The sequence below is a fragment of the Pleurodeles waltl genome, chromosome 4_1 (assembly GCF_031143425.1).
Source record: "Pleurodeles waltl isolate 20211129_DDA chromosome 4_1, aPleWal1.hap1.20221129, whole genome shotgun sequence".
Taxonomy (NCBI): Eukaryota; Metazoa; Chordata; class Amphibia; order Caudata; family Salamandridae; genus Pleurodeles; species Pleurodeles waltl.
Window position 1 is genome coordinate 887,074,817 of NC_090442.1, and position 22,944 is coordinate 887,097,760.

Below are 22,944 nucleotides of genomic sequence, written 5' to 3' on the forward strand. Positions count from 1 at the left end.
AATCAGATAGCAGTTTACCTGATGTCTGACCCTTCGAAGCAGGGGCAGAGGGTCTTAAAGCTGGCTTATGAGTCTTGCTGACAGACTTCTTTTGATGAGCCACTGTATTCTGACCTTGACCTGAAGGAGTGGATTTTTCCACTTTCACATGAAGGATGCCTATAGCCAATTTTATTTTATGTTTTTAAGAGCCTTTGAAGAGAATGTGAGCCATATCTCACATCTCTTTGAATTGTGGATAGGATGAAGGCAATAAGAACATTCTGAATGTTGATCACCCATAAAGGTCTTGTTCTTACCAAACTTTTTACAAGTTTAGAGAGTGACGTCTTCTGTCAGTGCTCTGCCTAGATGTTCTTAGGTTGCTTTGAAGAGAAAAAGATTAAATAAAGGTCTTCTAGCAGATGTTCCTCACTGTGATGTGCAGTGAAAAACATGACAGTTGAAAGCTTCTGGCAGGGGAGCACCTGAAGGTCCTGGTCTCTGATTGGCTGCAGGTTTATTCATGCATAATGAGATGAATGGGTTACTAAAGTCAATAAGAAATGTCAATGTTATTGAGTATAGGGCCTACACTGCCATGTTAACATTGTAATTGAGGGTTCCCAGTCTGATGACGGGGAATGATTCAAGCATGTGAAAGCCTATTATTGTAGAGCACAGGTGCACACTGCTCATCTATAAACCTGCACTTTTTAGTTTTGGGCTCTTTAAGACAGAAGTTGAGCACAATATCCTTTGTGTCTTTGCACAATAATTAACACTGAAATCTCCAGCCTCTATGACATGCATTGGTTGAAGTAGTATTTCACTCATTTCTATGGATAGCAACTCCTCCTCTTGCATCCAGAACTATAAATGGAGACCAGTAATCCAATAACCAACAAGCATTGGCAAAGTCAGAAGGTCTGGTATTGGCTGCCAGCCTTTTAGCTTTGTCAATAACTGTTTTGTTTTGTCATTTTTTAACTTTATATTTGAGGGAGCTGCCAGGACCACACCCAAAAAAACTGCTAAAAGCAGAAATATCTTTCTTGGTTTCAAAAAACACACAGTGATGTAGTCCCATGCACTGAAGAACTTACTGTTGTGTGTATGTGCTCTTTCGAAAGAGCAAAATGCTGCCACTCACGAGGAAATTAACAAGTGGCTTAAGTAGCTGAAACACTCCTCTTTGCATTATGCTGTCATCTGAATGACACAAAAGCAGACCAAAGAATGAAGAGAGCTGGCTGAAAGCCTCTATAAACAAGTATATTATAGATATAATTTTAGCAAAGTCAAAAGATCTTGGCTAACACACGAACTATAAACACACCAAGTGCAATAACATTATCTACAAGCAGAGATCTATGTTAAACATATAGTTAGAGCAACTCTTCAAGATGCTGAGCCCTCAACCACACGTAGGACCCACTCCTCACCCCACAGCAGGTCAGCAATTGTTAGGGTGGTTTCACCCTTTGTGTGGAGGTTTGAATCAGGGGAGCATGTCTTATCCTAACACCAACCCAAGTAATTCCCCACTTCACTGGTGTGCAAAACCAGAACCCTCTGTTTCTTTGAAGAACCCCCTGAAATTAAAATTTGCGGAAAGTTGACCTAACACTAGTTTAATCTTGCCAGTCTATGACGTCCATAAAAAAACATTGGGTGAGTTGTGACCCTTTTTTGTCAGCAACAGTTAACATGTTTCATTCCTATTGACGTCTATAAGGTCGGTGCCATTTTGTCAGGACTAGGGGTCTTTCTTGCACTTACCATGATTACCTGCAGACAATGGCGTCTGGTTGTGTGTAAATGACTATGTACAGGAACTTGATTATAATGATGCTGTACTCATTTGATTTTCACACGGGAGACGACTCCCTTATGTGACATCAGTGGTTTAACCCTGAGTAAATCACATGCAGATCCCATCTTTCAAAAACACAGTACAAATGCTTTCTAACGTCATCACAATAATGATTTGAATTAGACCTTTTATTTTTAAAGGGGGAGCCGATTATGCACATATTTATGCTAATCTCTGTGCAAGGCTAGAACGCGTAAGATATTATTTTATTTTTGCAGTTACATTTTTCTAGAGTACTTACTCTACCTCAGCAGGTATGAGTGCAATTTAAAAATAGTAATGGTGGATACTAGTGTCTTGTTACCTTTCCACCACATGAAAAGAGAGGAGAAGCAAGAAAAGAACAGGGCTAACTGTTAACAAAATGAGGAGAGGTTGTCAAGTGGGAATTAGGTCAATGAAATTATTATCAATAAAGCATTGGTGGAGAAAGAGAGGGAAGAGGGGTTACAGCGAGATGGGTATTAGAGAGAGGGAGCTTCATTTAAAATGTACAACACTTCAAACATCTGCAACAAAATACAAACCAGAGTGGTTGTCAGTAATACACACACGACAGCTCTCCTAGAGTTCTCACAAAAACAGGGAATTTACTTTAGCTTGTAATGCAGGTATCTGCTGAAACGCGTTTCACCCTAGTGCCTTTAGTACAAAAAGGGAGGTCAGCTTCTCTATGCTTCACTGGTGCATAAAGTACTACAAGATGCGGTTTCTAAAATGCATGTTTGGACCATTGACGAAGGTGACCATTTTGTTGCAGATTTCTGTGTAGGACATGCTGAGTTTGGGCAGCAAGCCAGGTATCCCCCATGACAATCCATCCTAAGAATTGGTGCCGGCTGGTGCAGCAGCCAGAGAAATTCAACACAGACAGTCATCCCACTCTTGGCTGGTGTTCCCAACTATAGCAAAATCCTCAGTCCAGTACATGATTATGAATTAGTTCTATTTACGCTTTCAGTTTCCTTCATTTAAAATGACAGACCTATTAATGCTACCCAGTTCAAACCCCATATGCTGCTGGACATTTCAATTCATAAACCTACACCAACAGCTGTAGTACACAGTTTGGTTTCTACAAAACACTTTCATGTCTCATGTAATATGCAGCAAGTGACAGGTGATTCTCTCCATGATTAGGTACAGAGTGATCAACTAGGTCAAGGTTGTCCCCAATGCACAACATTCAGGCCTATGCCATGTGGCACAGACCGGCTGTTCAAATCCCTTAAGCGTCCTCCACAATAAAATAAAAGCTTCAAGCGATGCACCAAACAGTTCTCTTTAGGGGTGACTTATACAAACTTTCTGAGAGCATGAAGGAGTTCCAGTGAAGATACTGGATATTTGAGCGTGCTTAGAATGAAAGAATAACTCTATAAGAGGTGTAAGACAGAGGTACAACAGGAGCATATAGCCTTTCATAGAAACTGCGAAAATACATGAAAGAATCAGTCAGTGTTGGAGCTCAAAATTATAAATGAATTTAAAAAATCCTGAGATGGACACAAGATGAAAATGAGCATGAATGCAAACTAAAAACTTGAAGGCATTTTCTGTCTTCTAACTTCATGTTTCAATCTAACTGAGCAAGCTGCACACGACAAATTATTCAACGGTGGCCACACTTCTTTCAGATCTAAAGAACATTCATTACCAACTGGAAATAATCTTTGAAATAAAAAAGGTACAATGAAAAAAATACATCTGCAGTGGAGGTGAGGGATTCTCAGAGAAAAAGAAAGCACACTTCGGTTCATACTATGTAATTATTCATTTGGGAGCACTGCTGACATACCCAGGTTTGCTGTACTGTTCAAAAAATATTTCCATGAGCAGAATCCAAGAAATGCCTCCGTTCAATGAGTACTCGAGTAGCACACCTTGGTTACGGTGATGCGGTGTTATGAGACATCCATACATAAAGTAAAACTGGATAAACTCAGCATTGGTGAGGTTCAGATCCACCGTGACCAGCAAGCGACTGCAACCCTGTAAGAAAAGCCATGGAAAGATTATGTTCAATATTGTATTGCACTGCATTGTTATTGCATTTGGACAGAGTTTTGTGAGACCAATGTGATGCTGATGCATATTTCAAAATGTATTTACTCATTTATAGAACAAAAGCAAGAGCATTTCATGAAGAAACATGGTACATGGCAACAGATTTTGTGTTATATAGGTAAAAAATAAACAGCTTGTTGGATACCATAAACAGGACAATGTTAATGGGGTTGGTAGGTGAATGGTGATGCAATACATTGCAAACATTATCTACATTAAGATATCTCACAGCATACACGGAGATATGATTGGCTCTAGTGACAAAGGGAGAACCAAATGGAACTGTGGTGAAGGATTAGTTTAACTTTCCTTAGTGCTTGAGAAGGTATGTTTTTAGAGCAATCTTCAAAGTGGGGAAACAGGAGCTGGAGCACAGTTTAGCAGGAGTTAATTCCAGTGATGAGATCTAAGCAAAGTAAAGGAACGGGAATTTGTTGTTAAACAGTGGAGTTAGGGTGTGACTAGACGTTTTGGTAGGCTAACGAAGATTAAGGGAAGGTGAATACCTGACAAGGATTTTAGCTACGCTGTAAAGGAATAGTCCATTCCTAGCTTTGAAGACAAACACATGACAATTCGTTTATGTAGGATCTTGTTTTTGGTAGATAGCCGTTCAACCTGATGGAAACAGTGTGAAGTACAGGTATGTCTGGTGTGGTTATAGACAGTCCTCATTGTGACATGGTTTGCCTTATCAAGCAAGTACAGAACATGAATATTGTGGGAGGCCTAGGAATTAACTGTTGCTGTATCCGTGTGTGCTGAAGACTAGCCTGGAGCTCAATGTTTTAGTCTTACGAAAGGGGATGGTCAGTGACAGACTGGGACCCCAAAGCAGCCCTGGCAATTTTGTCAGACCAGCCCCCAGGTCGGGGAAGGGGACTAGGAGTTGCAAGTGCAAAGCACTGCTGCTTTTGTTACTGGGGGCTGATATTGCACCACCTCTGCAAAACCGACTGCAGCCTCCTAGGAAAACACCCGATGCCCGCTACAGCCAGTCCCGCCCTGGTGACGGTAGGGTGGATTTTGCAGATGTTCAGTAATTGATATCTGGCAGCAGTAGATATTCTTGCTATGAAGGACCTCGGGCGCACAGCAGGGTTGATTATGATGGCTACATTTCTAGCTGATGGAGTTGGGATGAGTGTGACAGCGGAAAATGTTATGGGGCGTGTGAGGGACATGAATACAGTATTAGCATGGAAATAGATATTTTTTAGCTTAGAGGAGTTCAATGAACGAGAGTGGAGCACCTTCCAATGCCAGATGGCAGTGAGATAGATGGAAACTATATCAAGAAGAGCAGGGGTGAAAGTGGAAAAAGAGTAAAAGGTTTGGGTATTATCTACATACAGAGGAAACGAGACCAAATAGGAAATAATGCCACAGAGAGGCATAGTATATAGATAGAAAAGCAGAGAGCCAATGTCTTAACCCAAGTGGTAAAGGAGTTGGTGATGAGAGTCATAATCACTCTGAGACAGCGACAGTTTGTATTTCTCTATGGTAGTATGCACTCCCTGGGACTGCTTGGGAGAAGAAAAGTGTTTGTCATATGACCATGTCAGTAGTGTTTTCATGTTGTGTGTGAATACCACACTGGGCTGTTATGTTTTTGCTGCTGCACCTTGTCACTTGTTAAGCACAATATTTGCAATCAGTGAACTCTTTTCACTAGGTAATGCTCTGCTTGTACAACCAAGCGCACCACATCTGCACCTCGGATTGAAAAGTGAAGTCTTTAGTCAGTCACAAAACAGACATGGAGGTCATTCCACTTTTCTGGGGCCCTGGAAGTAAAGGATGGGTCATCAATCCAAGTATGACGAAACTGGGGTCCCCAATCAAGTTGGCAAATAGTGATCCCAAATTATGGGCTTCTATGTAGGTAGTAATCTTACCTATTCGAAAATTATAGCAGTCAACAGAAATGACATAGGGTCCGGATTACGATTTAACAAGGTACTGGCAGGGTGGTAAATCTGTACTGTAAAAACTGGTACCAGGCAGCAACATCTGCCAGTATGTGCGGTTATGAGGTTATCTCCATGGAAAGGTGACTAACCATGTGGATCCTGGGTTTATCAGGTGGACTACTGCACAGTATTCACTTTTCTGAGGGGATTATCACTCACATTTACCACCTATTCTGAGCGTGGGAGTGAGGGCAGATACTGAGAAGGGTGGGTAGTGCAGGGGAAACTAATTCGGCAGCGAGAGCATTACATGTCACCCCACCCGTCCGGGGCCCACTCATGATTGAGTCTAACTCCTTACAGGAATTAATTTGCACTCAACTCATAATCAGGGCCTCGGTAGACAAAGTACAAAAAATTAAATTTAAGATGTTTCTGCACTGGAAGCCTGTGCCTATGCTCCAGCATGGAAGGAATGTAATGCCACAATGAATGTCAATTCAGTTTCATATAAACCACACAATATGCCATATAGTTTGTTGTTTCTTGACAAAACTCTATTCCAAGAGGACCCAAGAGCATTATAAAAAAATATTACTTTGTAGAAATATTTTCCACCCAGCAGCCTGCCTTAGGTACACCCAACAACAATTTTATAATTTGAAGATGCTACTCATTTCAATGAACAAAGGTGTAATTCGCTTTATATATTACATGAGCAACTATGGATTCATTGATATGTTTAGTGATTATTTACTTTATATTACAACTAGGGTTGCCACCTGGTTGGTTTTCTACCGGAACAGTTGGTCATATAAAGCTGGAGTTTATAGCCCTTTAACTGTACACAATTGAAACAGTAAATATAAACAGAAACCACTTTTTGTATGTGTTCTAGAGCTTTGTTAATGATCTCGGACTAATAATGAAATTAAACAAAGGCAGAAAAGTCATGTTACAAATACTTGCATACAATTTTGTTTAAAGTCCTATTTAGTACCAAGTTGGGGCTTTTCAGGCTCTTGGGAAGGTGGCAACCCTAATTACAACAGATGAAATAAGGTGTTTTACATCAACATGCCACTGACCCCACTGAAGTGAAGAGCCATGCCCGAGGCTACTGCTCCGCACACAGAGCTCAGTTTCCCGCCGTTTACGGTTAGCCAGTTTTGACTGGACGGTGCTCGATTAAAGTTGTCTTTCAATTGAGCCGGAAGAGAGGTCTCTGGTTCATCACAGTAGATCCCGCCCCAGTTCTCGTCGCAGCTTTAGAGGAAAAAAACACACAATTCAAAAACTTTCAGCGATATTTATTTCACGTGCAACTCCTTTTAAAAGGCAACAAGTAACGGATGCGACACTTCCAGAGAATGACTTCGACGTGCGCGCGGGTATGCCTACGCCTCCTCAACTGCACAGACAGTATTGTGTGAGTATTCTGCCAACAGCCGACCATGCACCACTGAAGAGTGCATTAGGACATGGAAATTACATCCGGAATTACCAATACCCTGGGTTACAGCTACAGTAACCACAATGGGTAGTATGGCCATACCTTTCAGTGCTTTAAATGGAAATACAGACGTGAGAGTACTCTCTGTTTAGAGTACCTGTTTACTCCTGAGAATTGGCGGTACTTTCCCATTGTGATGTATTACCACAGTGCTGAGAAGTGCAGGTACTCTCCCCTTCAAAATAAAAAAAAAGTTCAGGTACTCAGTACCAGACAGTACCTGCCCATTTAAAGCACTGCTTTATTATAAATTTCACAGCTCAGAATGAGGATTAACTGCTGCATCTGTGGCATCATTGTGGTTGGTGGACCTTCTGTCTGCTACCGTCACTGAAGCCAGGGCACTTCTGGACTGAAAAATGCCTTAAATGTACTCAGACCTCAGAAGACAAATGTCAGGGCTTGGGTGGCATTAATTGCATGAGTACTGGAGCACAGCTCCTTCAATCCTTAGGTGGCGCAAATTTAGGGTTGCTGCCATAGCACTGTGGACCGTCAGTCTCTGTTTCTTTTCGTTTGAGGTGAAAAACGAAAACTTGATTAGTGGACATGTTTTCATGCGGCGGTCTACTTGCCAGAGTGTCTTTACCACAACAGCACTGCAATGATCGGAAAAGCAATGTCCGAAGGCCACAGTGCTTATTTTAGGAGCAGGGCCTGCCAATACTGGTCTTTACCATGCTTGACCTCAGAGCACGCTGGTGCCCACTGTCCACTTGTATACATTGAACATGCCCATAACAGGTCACGGTGTAGGCCAGTGTCGATCAACACTACACCTGTCTAATTTAACTGCACGCAAGTGTTCTGGTTTCAGTGAAGTGCTTTGCTGTCTACTGGAAGCGGAACTAAAACAGCTCACTTCTGACATAGACTACCATCTCTGTAGGCCTGTGCCAAACCTTTGACACTTCCAAGCTCAAATATTTATCCTTAAGCATAGGACCAATGGAAACATTTGGGAACACAATTTACTTCATTTCAGGTTAGGCACTTGTTTCGTTTGCTTATCTGTTAGGAGATTTTCACTGCTTTCCCCTCCTCTTTTTTTCTCCTCCCCTCTATCTATCACTCCATCTCTCTGACTCACCTTCTCTCACACTTCCACAATTCTCTCTCTTTCTCCCTCTATTTTAATTTCGCTTTCTCTCTCTTTTCTTTCTCTGTCTCCAGCCCTCTTTCTTTCCCTCCTTCAATCACCCCTGAATCTATCTCACTCCCTCATTCTCTTTCCCTCTCCTCTTTGGCTGTCAATCTTTAGTTCTCTCTCTCTCTCGCTCTCTTTATTTTTTCTCTTCTTTTCTTCATCTCTGATTCTGTCTCCCTTAACAATCTCTCTCATAGTCTATATGTATCTTTGCTCTCTCACCCAGTCTTTATCACTCTTTTGCACTATGTTTCTCTGTCTCACTTCAACTCTGTCTCTATTTCTTTCTCGCGCTCTCTCTCTCTCTCTTTCTGTATCTCTCTCTCCCCCGCCTCCTCCAGGCTTCCTCTTATAAACAGGGATTGTTCTCTCTCTCCATCTTTCCCTCTCCTACTCTCTCTGGGTATCTCTCTCCCAATTTCAGCCCACAGTCTCTCCTTCTCCCTCTTCATTGCTCACTCTCTCTCTCTCTCTCTCTCTCTCTCTCTCTCCCTCTCTCTCTCTGTCTCTTTATCTTTAGGGAAGTTGGAAACCATGAGATATCAGCGGAGAGAAGTATTTGCACAGAATGTGCTTTCTGCCCATCTACTAGGGATAACCTCAAACTTACACACAGTTTCCTTGAAGGCATCTGCCATGACCACTGCACATATCCACACAGCCGTCGCCAATGTACACATTATCGATCGCCCAGGTTTGCTGCTTATCAAAAGGAGAAGGCTGATGCCAACGGAATCGAGTAGCTTGAGACCTTCAGAGAAAAATGAAAAAGACACAAAAAATATCCTTCAGTCACACAAATGCTTAGATGTATGACCAGATCCATTACTGTGCTGAACAATATTCTATTGACTTTGCCTGCTTTGGGTGGGTTTTTGCATTTTGAAAGATGTCTGCTAGGCAGAGGTGGTGGCTCCACACACATAGTAATTCCACATACATGTCTATGCCTAGAGCTTTTCCATCTAACTCATCATTGCACATATCTCTCCCCTATCCTCTCCTCCCATGGCTTGAGATCATCAGTGAGGGTGTATTTGTTGCTGCTCTCCTGAGGACTATTTGATTACCTTTTGACATATCGCACACTGGATCTCTCAACATGGCTTGTATCTTGCTACACTTGTACTGGTCCCACTAGTGCTCTGCGATGGCAATTAGGAGGTTTGCAATCCCTTACAAAAAAAGTTCAATAAATACATATGCATTTCTGTGCTATGCTACTGGTACCATTGACATGACTGAGCTGGAGAATATCTTAACATGAAAATGAATCTAGGGACGCACCTGTGATTAAACCCTTCGGGCATGTGTCAAAAATGGTTGCAAGTTTCGGGCATGTGTCAAAAATGGTTGCAAGTGCAACTTTGCAGTGTGGCTGCACCAGGTCAAACTCGCCCGCATCAAAACGAAGTGTTTAAAGTTTTTCTCCTGTTTATATCATCTTTATCAACGGTCAGGTCAGGTCAACGGTCAGGTCACGACATCTATGAAACACTCAACGGCAATGACTGAAAACGTAAGGAGTGAAATAACCAACCAAATTAATGGTACTCATTTTGGCTCCATCTGATGGACGGCAGGCGGAGTTGTTGTCAGTGTTTGCACGCGTGACCTGCCAGTTGGAAGTACTTAAATCGCTGAGTAGCCATTCACGGAGCCATTTAACTGGTTAAGACTAGGAGAAATGTGCTAAAAAACTGAATTCATCTCTGCATCTTTGTACTTACCGTTTTAAGCATCTATAAAATTGTATTGATTTTATAACCATTACTCCCAAAATACAGTTTTTAACGTGTACATATAGGAACAATAACAATAAGAAGAACTGGGGTGATCTTGAAAGGTATTTCATGCTTCAGAAATAATAAGTTATGGTTGTATGGTCTGCGACTGTCGTGCGCTCATCACTGTATATATGAAATTCTTCGTGGCAACCAAAGTGGGCAGACAGGATACACACAAAACACTAGATGGCAGCATCCGCCTTTGTGAGCTCTCAACCCATTCTTCAGCGGTGGAAACATTTGGAACAGGAGATCGTCCTTCTAGCGAATTCGAAACGTTCAGTGAGAAATTATCGCAATTAAAGGCCGCTTCAGCCTCAGACTAGAGTTATGCATATTATTTATGCCAGTTCAGCACATTTGGCTTATCTGTTCAGAACAGTTGTTTTAAGCAGACAGCCTTAGAAGATGTGTTTTCACTTAATTTCTTTAGTGCTGGAAGGCAGCCAGCAGCTTGGCGCAGTTTACTTGGCCAGCAATGCAGTGTGGGGTTGGTAAATACGTTTGTTCACTGCCCTCACTGCATCCTAGCTGTCGACTGAGCCCAGACAAAAGGGTGTCTTTCAGCCAGTCCCATTTTTCAGTCAAGATCACAGCGTCTGCCGGGACCTATAGTCTCATGGATGCCTCATGGGCTTGTCTCAACATTCTTAGCGCTAGTAGTGCTGGGGGCCCTAGGCCCTGATTCTACTATAATTAAGGACACAGACAAATACTTGTAGTTGCAGGAACTAGCACAGGGCACCTGTGCCTGGCCTCTTTTATTTGCAGGGTCACCTGACTGGTGACGCCTGTGATGGATGGGTGTGGGGTGAGTGTGGAAGCCAGCCCTCAGCAGAGTTGCTGGTGAAAATACTAGAATCAGTCCAGCTGGACTCTACCTCCACCCCAAACTTTATTTCAAAGAAACAAACAAGTCCAACCTGTGGGAGAGAAACATAAACACTAAAATAAACATCACAGAGTCTCTTCAGGGGGTCCGTCTGACATACTACGTGGCTAGGTACAGCTGGGGCACTCTGCTTCACAGATCGCCTCCGTAGTTTAACCAGACTACTCTGGGCACGAATGGCAGTGGTGATGAAGTCCGGATGCCTCAATCGCCTGTCCATGACATCACAATGCACTCGGGCACTGTAGGTCCTGTCCCACCTGAGCTCACGGTGTTGGAGTCTATTTACAAAGTCCACAGGGATGTCGCATTCTGGGCAGTGGTGAAGTCTATATGCAAAGTTCAATGCGGGTGCATCAGTAGCAGTGGGGAGTCCCCTTACAGAATCTCTTGGAAGGCATTCAGGCTCCAGGGAGAGCGAACCTTCAAAGTCTGAGAATGACCTGGATGAAAAAGGCATCATCCTTGAAGTCCTTGGTACATCCTAAAGTCTTCTTGTAGAGCAGCTTCAGGCTTCCCTCTCGTGCCAGGACTCCATCGTACAGGAGTCTTCTCGAGGCACTCTGCCAGGCTGCGACTGGACTGTGTGAACTGAGCGAAGGCGTTGCTGTGGAACAGCCAGCAGGACCACATCTTCGGGTAGTTGTCACAGGGTCTGTGTGCCCTTGCCGTCAGGACTCAGGTGCACTCACCTTTGTCTGATAGTCTTTGGGTGACGAGTTTCCATCCATGAACTCAGTGCTTCCTGGTCCCTGTCATAAAACTGCCTGACACATCTCTCTTGGCAGGATACCCCTCTCACAGGAATTCCAATGAGGCCCTTGCCGCTGGATTGCCAAGTGACTGCGTGGGCTGTGCAGGCCATTCGTAGGCTGTGCCAAGGGGGTCATTGCAGAACTCCCAACAAGGCCACGTCCAAGCCCTGTGCAATCCCAAGGGTGGATTGTCCAAGTGGTCGAGTATACTCTTTTCAGCAGGTCTCAGGTTCACGGAGACTCGCAGCAGTTTTCTGGGTGGTCTGCTTCCCTTGGTGTCAGGGATGCCTTGTGAACCACTGGTCTTTTCGCTGATGCTGGCTCCACTCTGGTGGTGCAGTGCTCCTTAGGCCATTTTGGTAATGCACCTGGTAATGTTAACAATTAATCTTTTTGTTAGATCAAAAGGGGGCTTTGTCTTTCTTGGAGAAGGGATGGTGTGAGGGACGTTGTGGTCACATGCGGTTCTTGCTTGGCGTGTGCCGTTGGCAACAGGAATGCCATAGATGTCATACAGCTGGTGGCAGGACAGTTGCACTGAGAAGCGTGGGGCCTGGAAGTGGTTCGCGCATGCTGGCGGCTTACAGTTGGTTCACCTGCGGAGCTCTCTCCAGTGACGTCTGTGCACCCAGGTTGCTGTCTTGTGTTGATGGATGCCCTCTCAGATACTGGCACGAGTCTGTAGTCCTATTGCTCTTCTCCTTTTTCTCTTGCGCACCTGTGGTGTCCCTGATCTTCTGTGCGACAGGTCTGTCACACACCTCTCTTCTTCGATCCTTCACAACGTGGCTTCGTGCCACGTTTCTCTCTATTCTCCTCTCGATTTCCTTACTTGATGTGGCGTTGCACCACAGATCGCATGTTGCACCACATGGACCTCTCACTGACTTAGACCTGTCTGTAGGACTTGATTTCCTCTCCTTGTGGACATCTCGCAGGTCCTGTCCCATCCGTGATCTTCTTGGTGCACCGCTTCCTGACTGGAAGGTTGCCTTTTCCTTCCTCCTGTCTTCACACGAGGGCGCAGTGCTTGCACCTCGAGAATGCGCAGTTGCGACGCTTGCTCCTGCCTCCGTCTGGTTTGCTTGGGAGGGTTGGCTGCTCCTCATGCCATAGTCCACAATGGTCCAACGGTGAGCGTCTGGTGCTGCTGTGTGGCCAGCTGGTATGGCTTCTTCCAATTGGCATTGCGTCCCATTCGCAGAGGACTCTGTCTTTCTCTCGGGCTACTGCCCTGTGCTGTTAGGTTCGCCGGTGCGGCCCTCTGCGTACCTCTGACTTTGTCCTCATAGTGCTTCTTTCTAAGCACATTCCACTGGTGCTTGGAGGGGCTGTTCTCCAGGCTTGTGGTGGTGGCTGTTTATCACTAGGGGCATGCTTGTGTAGCGCATGTTCTCCTTGTGTACTGCGTGGGGCTTGTGGCCTTCTTGGGCTTTGCTGCTTGGCTCAGGCAGCTTCGGACATTGTGTAGGTATAAGCAGTCTCTTTTTACAGGGATGCACAGTCTCTTCCTGTGGCAGTCACTGCCAGTGGGTGCTGCTGTCACTTTAAGTATCGGCCATGGCAGCCTCCTTAGTGCTGCAGGCCATTTCTTCGGCCAAACACACAGTCTCTCAGTTTAACAGGTGCAGTAACCACTAATGGCCACTAGGTGGTACTGCTGCGCTATTTGCACAGGCTGTGACAGTCTTTCATCCGACTGTGGGCTGCAGGAAGCCGGTGCAAGCCTTCTTTTGCAGTGGGTGCCTCCAATTACGGAAAATCCACTGGGGCATTGAGACCAGCAGCAGTGGTCAGCCACCTCAGCAGGCAGCAAGGCACCACTCATGCTCTGGCTCGCAGGACCTGTCTCTGTGTGCTGTCTGGATGCTAACCCACCTTCCTTTCCTAGGCAAGATATATGGCAGCAGGTAGGCCAGCTTACGAGCATCGCATGAGGTAGGCACCTTTCATTTGTGAGGCATTTTTTTTCCTTTTCCTACGGGACAGGTCACTGGTAGCGAACCCGTGTTAATTAGCCCTGATCGGGGCAGCCGCATAGTGTCTGTGAGTGGCGTTGTGGCACTTGTTGCAGGCCCTTGCAGTCAGTCTTCAGACTGCGGGCGTTGATGATTGCTTATGGACGTTGGCTGCATTTTCTTGAGCCACCACGAGGTGGCACTGCAGTTGATTTCCTTACTGCTTGGGCAGGCCAGGACTATTGACCAGCCTGGCTATTGCAGGAGTTTTCTTCGTCCTCTTATGGCAATGGAGGGGCCCGCGGAGAGAGAGACCCGGTCTAGTCTCTCCGCGGGCTTTTTCGGGACGCAGGAAGTGGCGCGGAGGCGCCCTATTGGTAGCTAGGTAGGTGGAGGAGGGCTTAGGACAGGTCGTTAAAAGGGGGGTGGAGGGGTGGGGTCGGCCTCTGTCCGCGCCGACTGTGTGAGGATTAGATGTAGGCAGTTCTTTGAGGAGCGCAGCAGTTTCTCAGTTTTTGCAGGAGGAGCGCGAGGCGTTGTACATGGGAAGGCAGGCCAGGCACCAGGTAGGCGCAACTGCAAACGCTCGGCTTCAGGGCCGGCTGTCGGGCCCCGCGGCCATTGGCAGTGGCGGCGCTGATCTGGGAGAGGCCCCGCCGGGAGCTGCGTGCAGCTCGTAGCGCGTGTGGCAGAAAGGAAACCGGGACACGAGCTGCCACGTGGTGGCATGCTCGCAAAACCGCGGAAGCGCGGTTTCAGTGCAGTAGGGGACCGGGCTCCCGTTTTAGGCCGGCGAAGGGGCCGGGGGGGCACCAGGACCACGCGCAGCCGGCAGCAGGCCAGGGAGGCCCGAGTTTTATTTAAAAAAAAAAAAAAAAAAAAAGGAAAATAAAATAAAAAGAATACAAGGGGAGAACGAATATTAATGGAAGGGTAACCCAGAACAGATAATGTTGGGATACGAGCGCTAATTACTTATTGCTGGGCACAGCACCAGCCTACTCAGGGTGAGGCAAGGGGCAGGACTAAAAAAAAAAAAAAAAAAAAAAAAAAAATTTCTCTTTCCCCCATCGCAATTGTATTAAACACATAGCAAACCAGGGGGCCCCCAAAAAAACAAAAAAAAAAACAACAACATTTTTTTCGAATAAGACGACCCCTGCGAGAAGGCTGCCATGGCAACCAGTCACGATGCTGAGGCGGCCAGGGCGGCGCTACGCGTTCTTGGGGAGGCTGGCCGGGCTGACCTGCTTAGACCAGGGGTTTTAGACCAAGCGTGGGTGGGGATGTCACGCCCGACGAGGGCCGCGTCCAGCCGGGTTGCGGCAGCGATTGCGGCTTGTGAGTCACAGGACTCGGACAGGGACGGGGACACCGGCAACGTGGTAGGCACTCACCAAAAGCCCCGTAGCGCGCATAGCCCATTGATGTTCAGTGGGGAGGCCCAAGGCACACAAGATCCACTGCCAGGGAACGCAGAGACAGGAGGCGCACCACTAGGGGCGGCACTCCAAGGAGAGGCAGGACAAACGGCCGACAAGGGGGAACGGCGGCTCTGGGGGGTAGAGGCTGAGCAGCCCCGGCCCGGCCCTAGCGGAGAGGCTGCACCATTAGATTTGTCATACCACAAGGACGAGGGCCACAGCTCCGGGGCCTCAGGGGCCCCAGTAAAGAAAAAAGGTAAATACGCGGGAAAGATTAAAGGGGGAGCAGCCAGAGCCAAGGCAAACACCCGCCAGTCCAGAGGGGCCCAAAACTCAGTAACAGACGTGGCGGGGCCCACAGGGGCCTCTGACCCACCCCCACAAGGAAAATGGGACCAGGCAGAGGCCTGGGACCTGGAGGCCAGGATCCGAGAACAACGTAGGGCCGTTTTGGAGACAGAAGCCAGGTGGGCACAACTGTGCAAGGAAAGAGAGGAGGAGAGCGCGCGCAGAGAAGCGGCCGTAAGGGCCAAAACAGTCAGGGAGGACAAACGGGCACAACCGCCAGGGGAAAAGGGGGGCACCTGGGTTTGGGTCCCACAGGTGGAAGGGAATCAGCGACAAGAGGCTGGTGCGGCCGAGGGGCAAGTTGGTGCGGGGAACCCGGGTGACGCACACGGTCACGGGGACAGCGGAAACACAATGCCAGCGACAGAGGTTGGCAGGAAAAGGACCATGCCAACTGGGCGCAGCACGGCCCAATCACGTTGGAACGAAGCACTGGAAGGGTCAGCGGCGGCCTTTTCCACTCCGGGGGAGCACGGGGGACGCAGAATTGGTATGCGCCATGCGGGCCCGGAGGAGTCGGAAACGGCTCCAACCAAAACTAAAGGCTACGCCCAACATTCGGGCTACTGGGGAGGAGATGATTGTTTGGAGCTGGACTATGAGGATGAAGGGGATGAATGGGAGGATGGTGAGATTCGGGATACGGTGGTGAGCGCCATCCCGAGAGGGGGGGGGAGAGGGCGCAAAAGCGGAGCAACCTCTTCTTCGTTTTATGCATTTCAGGATACGATCATAACTGATGGGCCTACGGGAGGTCGACAAGCCGCATCGCACGGTAGGACCCCAAGGAGAGTTCCGAGGAGCATTGGAGAGAATGCAGGAGGTAAGAAATGGTGGTCAGTGTGGGGGGAGGCAGGGGGGACGACTAAGGAGACATGTACGAGTAGATCTATTGGCGTAGGGGAAGGTTCAGTTCTGGACACACCACCTTCTATTCCAGGTCAAGGAACGGTGGAGAACACAGGAAAAGAAGGCGCTGCGCCAGTTGACAAGACAGCTAACAGTAAAACGGGGGGGGGCGGATGCAGCGGCAGAGAAGGAAGGGGGAGGACACAAGAAACGCCTTCCATATATGGGTTTAGCCATGCCACTTGGGTCACACATATCTGAAAAAACTAAAACTAAAATATGGAACCACGAATACGTAGACGTTTTCAAACTACTACATAGGGATATACAGGCCAAGGAGGGCTCCAAGGAGGAGGAATGGGAATTGGCGCACAGGCCCAGGGTCCCCATAACAATGGACAATTGGACGTCCGCCTTTTTGATATTCGCCAGTATATACTGCGAAAAATACCCAGATAGGGCAATTGCACTTTTTAAGTACATGGACATTATCAGAAAGGCTCAAATGCATTTTGGAGGTTTTGCATGGCTCAGTTATGACGAGGAGTTTAGAGCCCGGGTGAGCGTAAACCCCGAAAAGCCCTGGGGGGATGTAGACTTAGAGCTGTGGATGCAATGGATGGCATCAGGCCAGACAGCGGCTTCCACGCATACGGCGAGCGGTTTACCAGTTTTATATAAACCCTTTCAGGCGCGCCCCCTCCCGGGGGGGGGGGCGGGTGCAAACACAAAAAATACAGGTTCAACCTCTGGGGCATGCTGGAATTTTAACAAAGGGTTTTGCTCCAGAGCGCAGTGTAGATTTAAGCACGACTGCTCAAAGGGCGGGGGCCGTCATCCGGTTATCCAATGTTTCACTCTCTCTAGCCCCGCAGAGCAGTGGAGAGCATCAAGAGGCAGGGGATCGCATGGCGCTCCTGCGCCAAAAGGGTCCTACACCAGTTAAACTGGAATTTTTGCTGCCTTGGTTGCGCATATACCCAGACACGGACAAAGCGCGGATATTAGAATAGGGTTTTAAGGAAGGTTTTAGGTTAGGTTACCAGGGTCCTAGAGAGAGAAGGTGGGCAGACAACTTGCGGTCTGCCAGGGAACGGCCTCAGATAGTGCGCGACAAATTGGTGAAGGAGGTAGAGCTGGGTAGAATAGCCGGCCCATTTTTTGAATGGCCAAGCGACTCACTGATGATATCTCCTTTAGGAGTGGTGCCCAAGAAAGCGCAGGGGGAGTTTCGTCTGATTCACCACCTGCCATGGCCTGAAGGCACCTCAGTTAACGATTTCATTGCACAAGAGGATTCAAAAGTAGCATACGCGTCAGTAGACGATGCAGTGAAGTTAGTACTGAAGTGCGGACGGAACGCAGAAATGGCAAAATGCGACATTCAATCAGCATTCAGACTGCTCCCTATCCATCCAGTAGATTTTGATTTGCTAGGCATGCAACTTGATGGTGCCATATATGTGGATAGGGTTTTACCTATGGGTTGTGCGATATCCTGTGCGCTTTTTGAGACTTTCAGTACGTTTTTACAATGGGTTTTCGTGCGATCAAGTGGGCATCGTTTGGTGACTCACTATTTGGACGATTTTCTATTTGTGGGAACAGCCTCATCAGGGCAGTGTGAGCAGGCTTTAGGCAGTTTTCAGAAATTAGCTCAGCAGGCAGGAGTACCTCTGGCCCCAGAGAAGACTGAAGGTCCGCAGCAGACCTTGACATTTTTGGGCATTGAGTTGGATACGAGGGATTTGGTGGCCAGACTACCTGTTTCAAAAGTGAAGGAAATGCTGGCTTTCCTAGCTGAGGTGCGAACATCACGGAAGATAGATTTACGGTCGGCACAAAGACTGCTAGGATATCTCAATTTTGCGTGCAGGGTAGTGAGAGGCGGTAGGACTTTTTGTAGGCGTTTGGGGCTGGCCATGTCCGGGGCAGTGCTCCCGCACCATAGAATACGGGTATCGCTGGCCTTGCGGGAGGACATCAGAATTTGGGAGACATTTTTGAAGGATTTCAATGGGGTACCAATGGCGTTCGGTGAGCAGGACACGGTGTGGCAGGTGCAAATCTTTTCAGATGCAGCGGGAGCAACAGGTTTTGGACTATACGGGGATGGGAGGTGGTGTGCGGAGACATGGCCGGAAAGTTGGCTGCAACAAGGGAGAAGTATAGCCTTTCTGGAATTTTTTCCTCTTCTAGTGGCACTGGCGGTGTGGGGACAGGAGCTAGCCAACAGGACGGTGATATTTCAAATTGACAACATGGCTGTGGTAGAGTTAGTCAACAGACAAAGAGCGAGGGATCTTAGAGTTTTGCGCTTGTTGCGTCAGTTTATGTTGAAATGTTTATCTTTGAATGTTATATTTAAAGCTGCGCATATACCCGGGGTTCACAACGAGATTGCAGACTCCCTATCTCGTTCACAGTGGTGGCGTTTTCGCGAATGGGCACCTGGAGCAGAACGGAGCAAGACCATGGTCCCGGCAGGCATTTGGGAGTGGGGGGCATGATGATCACAGGGCTGGTGGAGATGTCATTAGCGGTATCCACGCGGAGAAATTACAGGCTGGCATGGTTGGATTTTCAATCTTTTGAGCCGTGTGGAGTGAATTTCTGGGCGCAGGGTTTACAGGTTTTAGAAGCAAGGGCTTTACGTTTTGTGCTTTTTCTGATCAAGGAGGGTCTATCTCCGGCTACAATAGGGGGGAACTATTAGGCGTTTCTTTTTATGGGAAACTATTTTTTGGCTTTGATCCTGCGAGAAATGATTTGTTGGGGAAAATGTTGAAAGGTTGGGGCAGGTGTAGGTCCGTCGGGGATAGACCAGCGAGAGCACCCATCACATTCGAAATATTGATGGAACTGTTGCAGGTACTACCGGTGTGTTGCACGGACGAGTACGAAGGGGGTTTGTTTCGGCTGTGCATGGTGCGGATGTTTTTCGGCGCATTTCAAGTGTCGGAATTGTTGGGGGTGGTAAAGAGATTGGGGTGAGAAGGAAGGAGGTGTGCTTGCATAAGGACAGGCTGGGGATATGGCTCAGAAGGTCAAAGACGGATCAGCTTGGCAGGGGCAAGTGGGTATGGCTTGAAAAAGGGGGCGTGGAGGCGGCATGCCCGGTAGCGGAATGGATCAGTTTTAAGTCAAGATGCCCCGGGGTAGGCGATTCAGGGGTTTTCAGTCATGCATCAGGGAGGAAGATGACTAGCTACCAGCTGCTGCAAGTGATGAGAACGGCCCTTGGACGGATAGGGCGGTGTGCAGGGGACTATGGAACGCATTCATTTAGGATTGGCGCAGCGACGGCGGCAGCTCATTTAGGTTGGGATTGGGCCAAGATTAAGGCAATAGGGAGATGGAAATCTAGGTGTTGTGAGAGGTATGTCAGGCCCTGCAGAAACAGGGCAGAAAGGTTTTTTTTGAGTTTTTAGTACAACAATACAGTTTTTACAGTGTTTTTTCCTTGCAGGATGTGTGGCTGGGCCGCAAGCGGACAAGATGACGACGTGGTTGGTCGGCCATTCGTTCGTTCATTGGGCAGCAAAATTTGCGGAGAAGCAAGTTTACGGCAGATCATTGGGACTGCCCAGCAGACAGCATGAAGTGCTTTGGTGGGGCAAGAGTGGTCTGAGATGGGGCAGTTTGCTACCATTTATCACAGGTAAATTGCCTCAGTGGGGATGCCCGGACCTTTTGTTGATCCACCTGGGGGAGAATGACTTAGTGAAGCTATCGGGGCTCACTCTGATCAGATTATGCAGAGAGATTTGGAACTCTTGAAGCAGAAACTATGTGGAACATGCTTGGTATGGACTGGGGCTATTAACCACGGAGCCATTGAGCGGGCTCGGAAGAAGTTAAATAGAGCCATGAGAGTTTTCTGTTGGGCACAGGGGATAAAGGTTTTAAGGCACGAGGACATAAAAGAACAGGAGAAGGCCTTGTTTCGTGACGATGGGGTTCATTTATCCCAGATAGGGAATGCGTTCTACATAACAGAACTAAGGATGATTTTGGAAAGTGTGTGGGGGGTGAATTTGTGTACTAGAAAATAGAATAAAGAAACAATGGATAGAAGGAGTTTAAAGGGGGAAGGTAGGCATGTATATGGTAGGGGTAAAAGTTTTCTTTGGGGTGGGGCAGCAAAACGCCTCATGGGTTTTGCTGGGTGGCAGGAGATGGGGGAGGGTGGAGAGCCAGATGCGGGCTTGTCCACCCTTCCAGGGGGAAAAACAAGGAGTTGAAGGATCAGAACGGGGGGGTAGGTTTACAAGCTAGGAAGGCTTGGGAGGAATAGGGGAGCGTATACGGTAGGAGAATTGAAGGGAACTATTTGAGGAAAGAATGAAGGGAAAGGAAGAGTACAAGTTAAGGTCTGGTTAAAAGTGTTGATGTACAGTTAAAAATGTTGATTGATGTTATGTTTAAATCCTGTCCTAAATAAATGACCTTTTACACTAAAAAGGAGTGTCACTGTATGTCTGTCCCGACAGTCTCTCTGCAGCGTCAGGCCAGGCAGGGCTGAAGCTGCAGACGGTGGGGGCGAGGCTCATCTTCCCACGTCAATCTCCTCAGTTAGGGCTGCCTCCCGCCAGCCACTCAGGTATGCCACATGTTCCCATTCAATTCACGTGCAAGTGATCAAATACCGGTGGAAGACGGTGGGCATTAGGTGTCGCAGTCTCTGCACACTGGGTGCCTCCGGCCTGTTTCGCGCTCCTATCCCGTGTGTGGGCGGGGGAAGGGCACTGCAGGTCTGGCACTATCCCGAGTTCCCTTTTCAGGCCGCAGCAGTGGTTTCCTCATGCCATGGGCCTATCAGGATGCCAGTGCGGGGGTCTCGCTGCGGCGCGATGTGGGGGCTTGCTTCTTTGCCACCAACTATATGGGTCGGCATTTGTCCTCCCCTTAGCAACTCATTCGGGGATGGTGTGATGCAGTCTCACCTGGTGGCTTGTTGTGGGCCATTTCTAACCTTGAGGGGGCCTGCTGTAGCCCTGCTCATTCTTTTGCAGCCCATAAGGCGCAAAGCGGGTACCAGGCCAGGATCGGTTGCCGCCGTTGTGTTTTCTCTCGGCGTGGCCTCATTCTTGCCTGGGCTCCGGCATGTTCATGCTGATAATCGGTGCGGTGGTACCTTTGGGTGCAGGCATCACTTCCACCCACGACCAATGGCAGAATTGCTGGCAGCATGCACGCAGGGTCTCACCAGCTCATCGCCATTGTAGTGTTGGGGGTCCCAGACCCTCATGCTACTATAGTTAAGGACATGGACACATATATGTAGTTGCAGGAACATGCGCCCGGCCTCTTTTATTTGCAGTGTCAAATGACTGGTGATGCCTGTTGTGGATGGGTGTGGGGTGGGTGTGGAAGCCAGCCCTCAGCAGAGTGGCTGGTGGAAACACTGGAATGAGTCCAGCCGGACTCTAGAGTGCTGATATTCTGAAAACAAGGACTGGCTGAAGACTATCCTGTTTCTCACAAAATAGCACGTGACTTAAAAAAAAAGTGGACACAGCCCAGCGGTGGTGTACAATAATCTGAGACAGGCACTGGCGGCATCCTGTCTTATTTTCTCTGGCCGAGATTCAATCTAGCACTGGTGATTTGGGGACAGAAGCATAAGCCTCGTTATATGGCCTGCACCGAGCCTGCTGCCTGCGTACGCGATTTTCCAGTTGCTTGCGGTGCTCTGTGGCACCGGGCCTCGATCAGGCTGTTTATTTTGTTCTTTTATTACCTGCAAAAAGCTCTACGATTCATCCAGTGTCCACTTGTACAGGTAAAGAACATTAAGAGAGAATTAAACCATTACGTGATCCCTGATGTCGCGCCTGTTGAGTCTGGCCCGGGCGTTACAGATAATGAGGGGCAGGGGATGTCAGGTGACGGTTCCCTTGAGAAATTAGGGATTGCCGTTGGTGCTCCCGGGCAATTCCTTATTTCCTTAAATTGCGATGAGTAGTCGAATCCGGTAAACAGTGCAGGTTTATTTTTGTAAGCGTGCTGGATCCTCTGCTCTGTGGTATGTGCGTTTGTATGTGTGCGAGTGTTTGTCTTCCGATGTCCAGCTGTTTATTTGTAGGTCACATAGCCAGTCTCTCCACCCACAGCAGGATGCAGATTTCCTGCTGAGCACTCCTATCATCACCCCTGAGAAGCAACCACAGGTAAGGACTGCACACTAGGCCTGACATCAATGTAAGTACTGCTACTTACAAAAAAGGAAGTTATCTCTACATTTACAGGTGAAAGTTCAGTGCTAAATTTCCCAATTATTTTATAAACTTAATGCATCAGTTAGCAGAAAGAATTGTGTTTCACCTAATTTCTTATGCACCTTTTTAAGGCTTTTAGTTACAGATTATTAACATGCATGGTTTACAAGGTTATTTTCAGACTGAACTATTACTGCGGTACTTTTTGACCC

The 22,944-nt window shown here is 47.5% G+C and overlaps 1 protein-coding gene across 1 annotated transcript in view; it reads right to left on the minus strand.

Annotated features, from left to right (window-relative positions):
* RELN (reelin) overlaps window positions 1-22,944 on the minus strand; it is a 1,304,886-nt gene that overhangs the window by 107,353 nt on the left and 1,174,589 nt on the right. Inside the window, exons 47-49 of the mRNA XM_069229640.1 lie at window positions 9,109-9,249; window positions 6,927-7,104; window positions 3,654-3,847 (exon numbers count right to left, since the gene is read on the minus strand). Of these exons, the coding sequence (XP_069085741.1) occupies window positions 3,654-3,847; window positions 6,927-7,104; window positions 9,109-9,249 (513 nt within the window). The remainder of the gene's footprint in view (window positions 1-3,653; window positions 3,848-6,926; window positions 7,105-9,108; window positions 9,250-22,944) is intronic.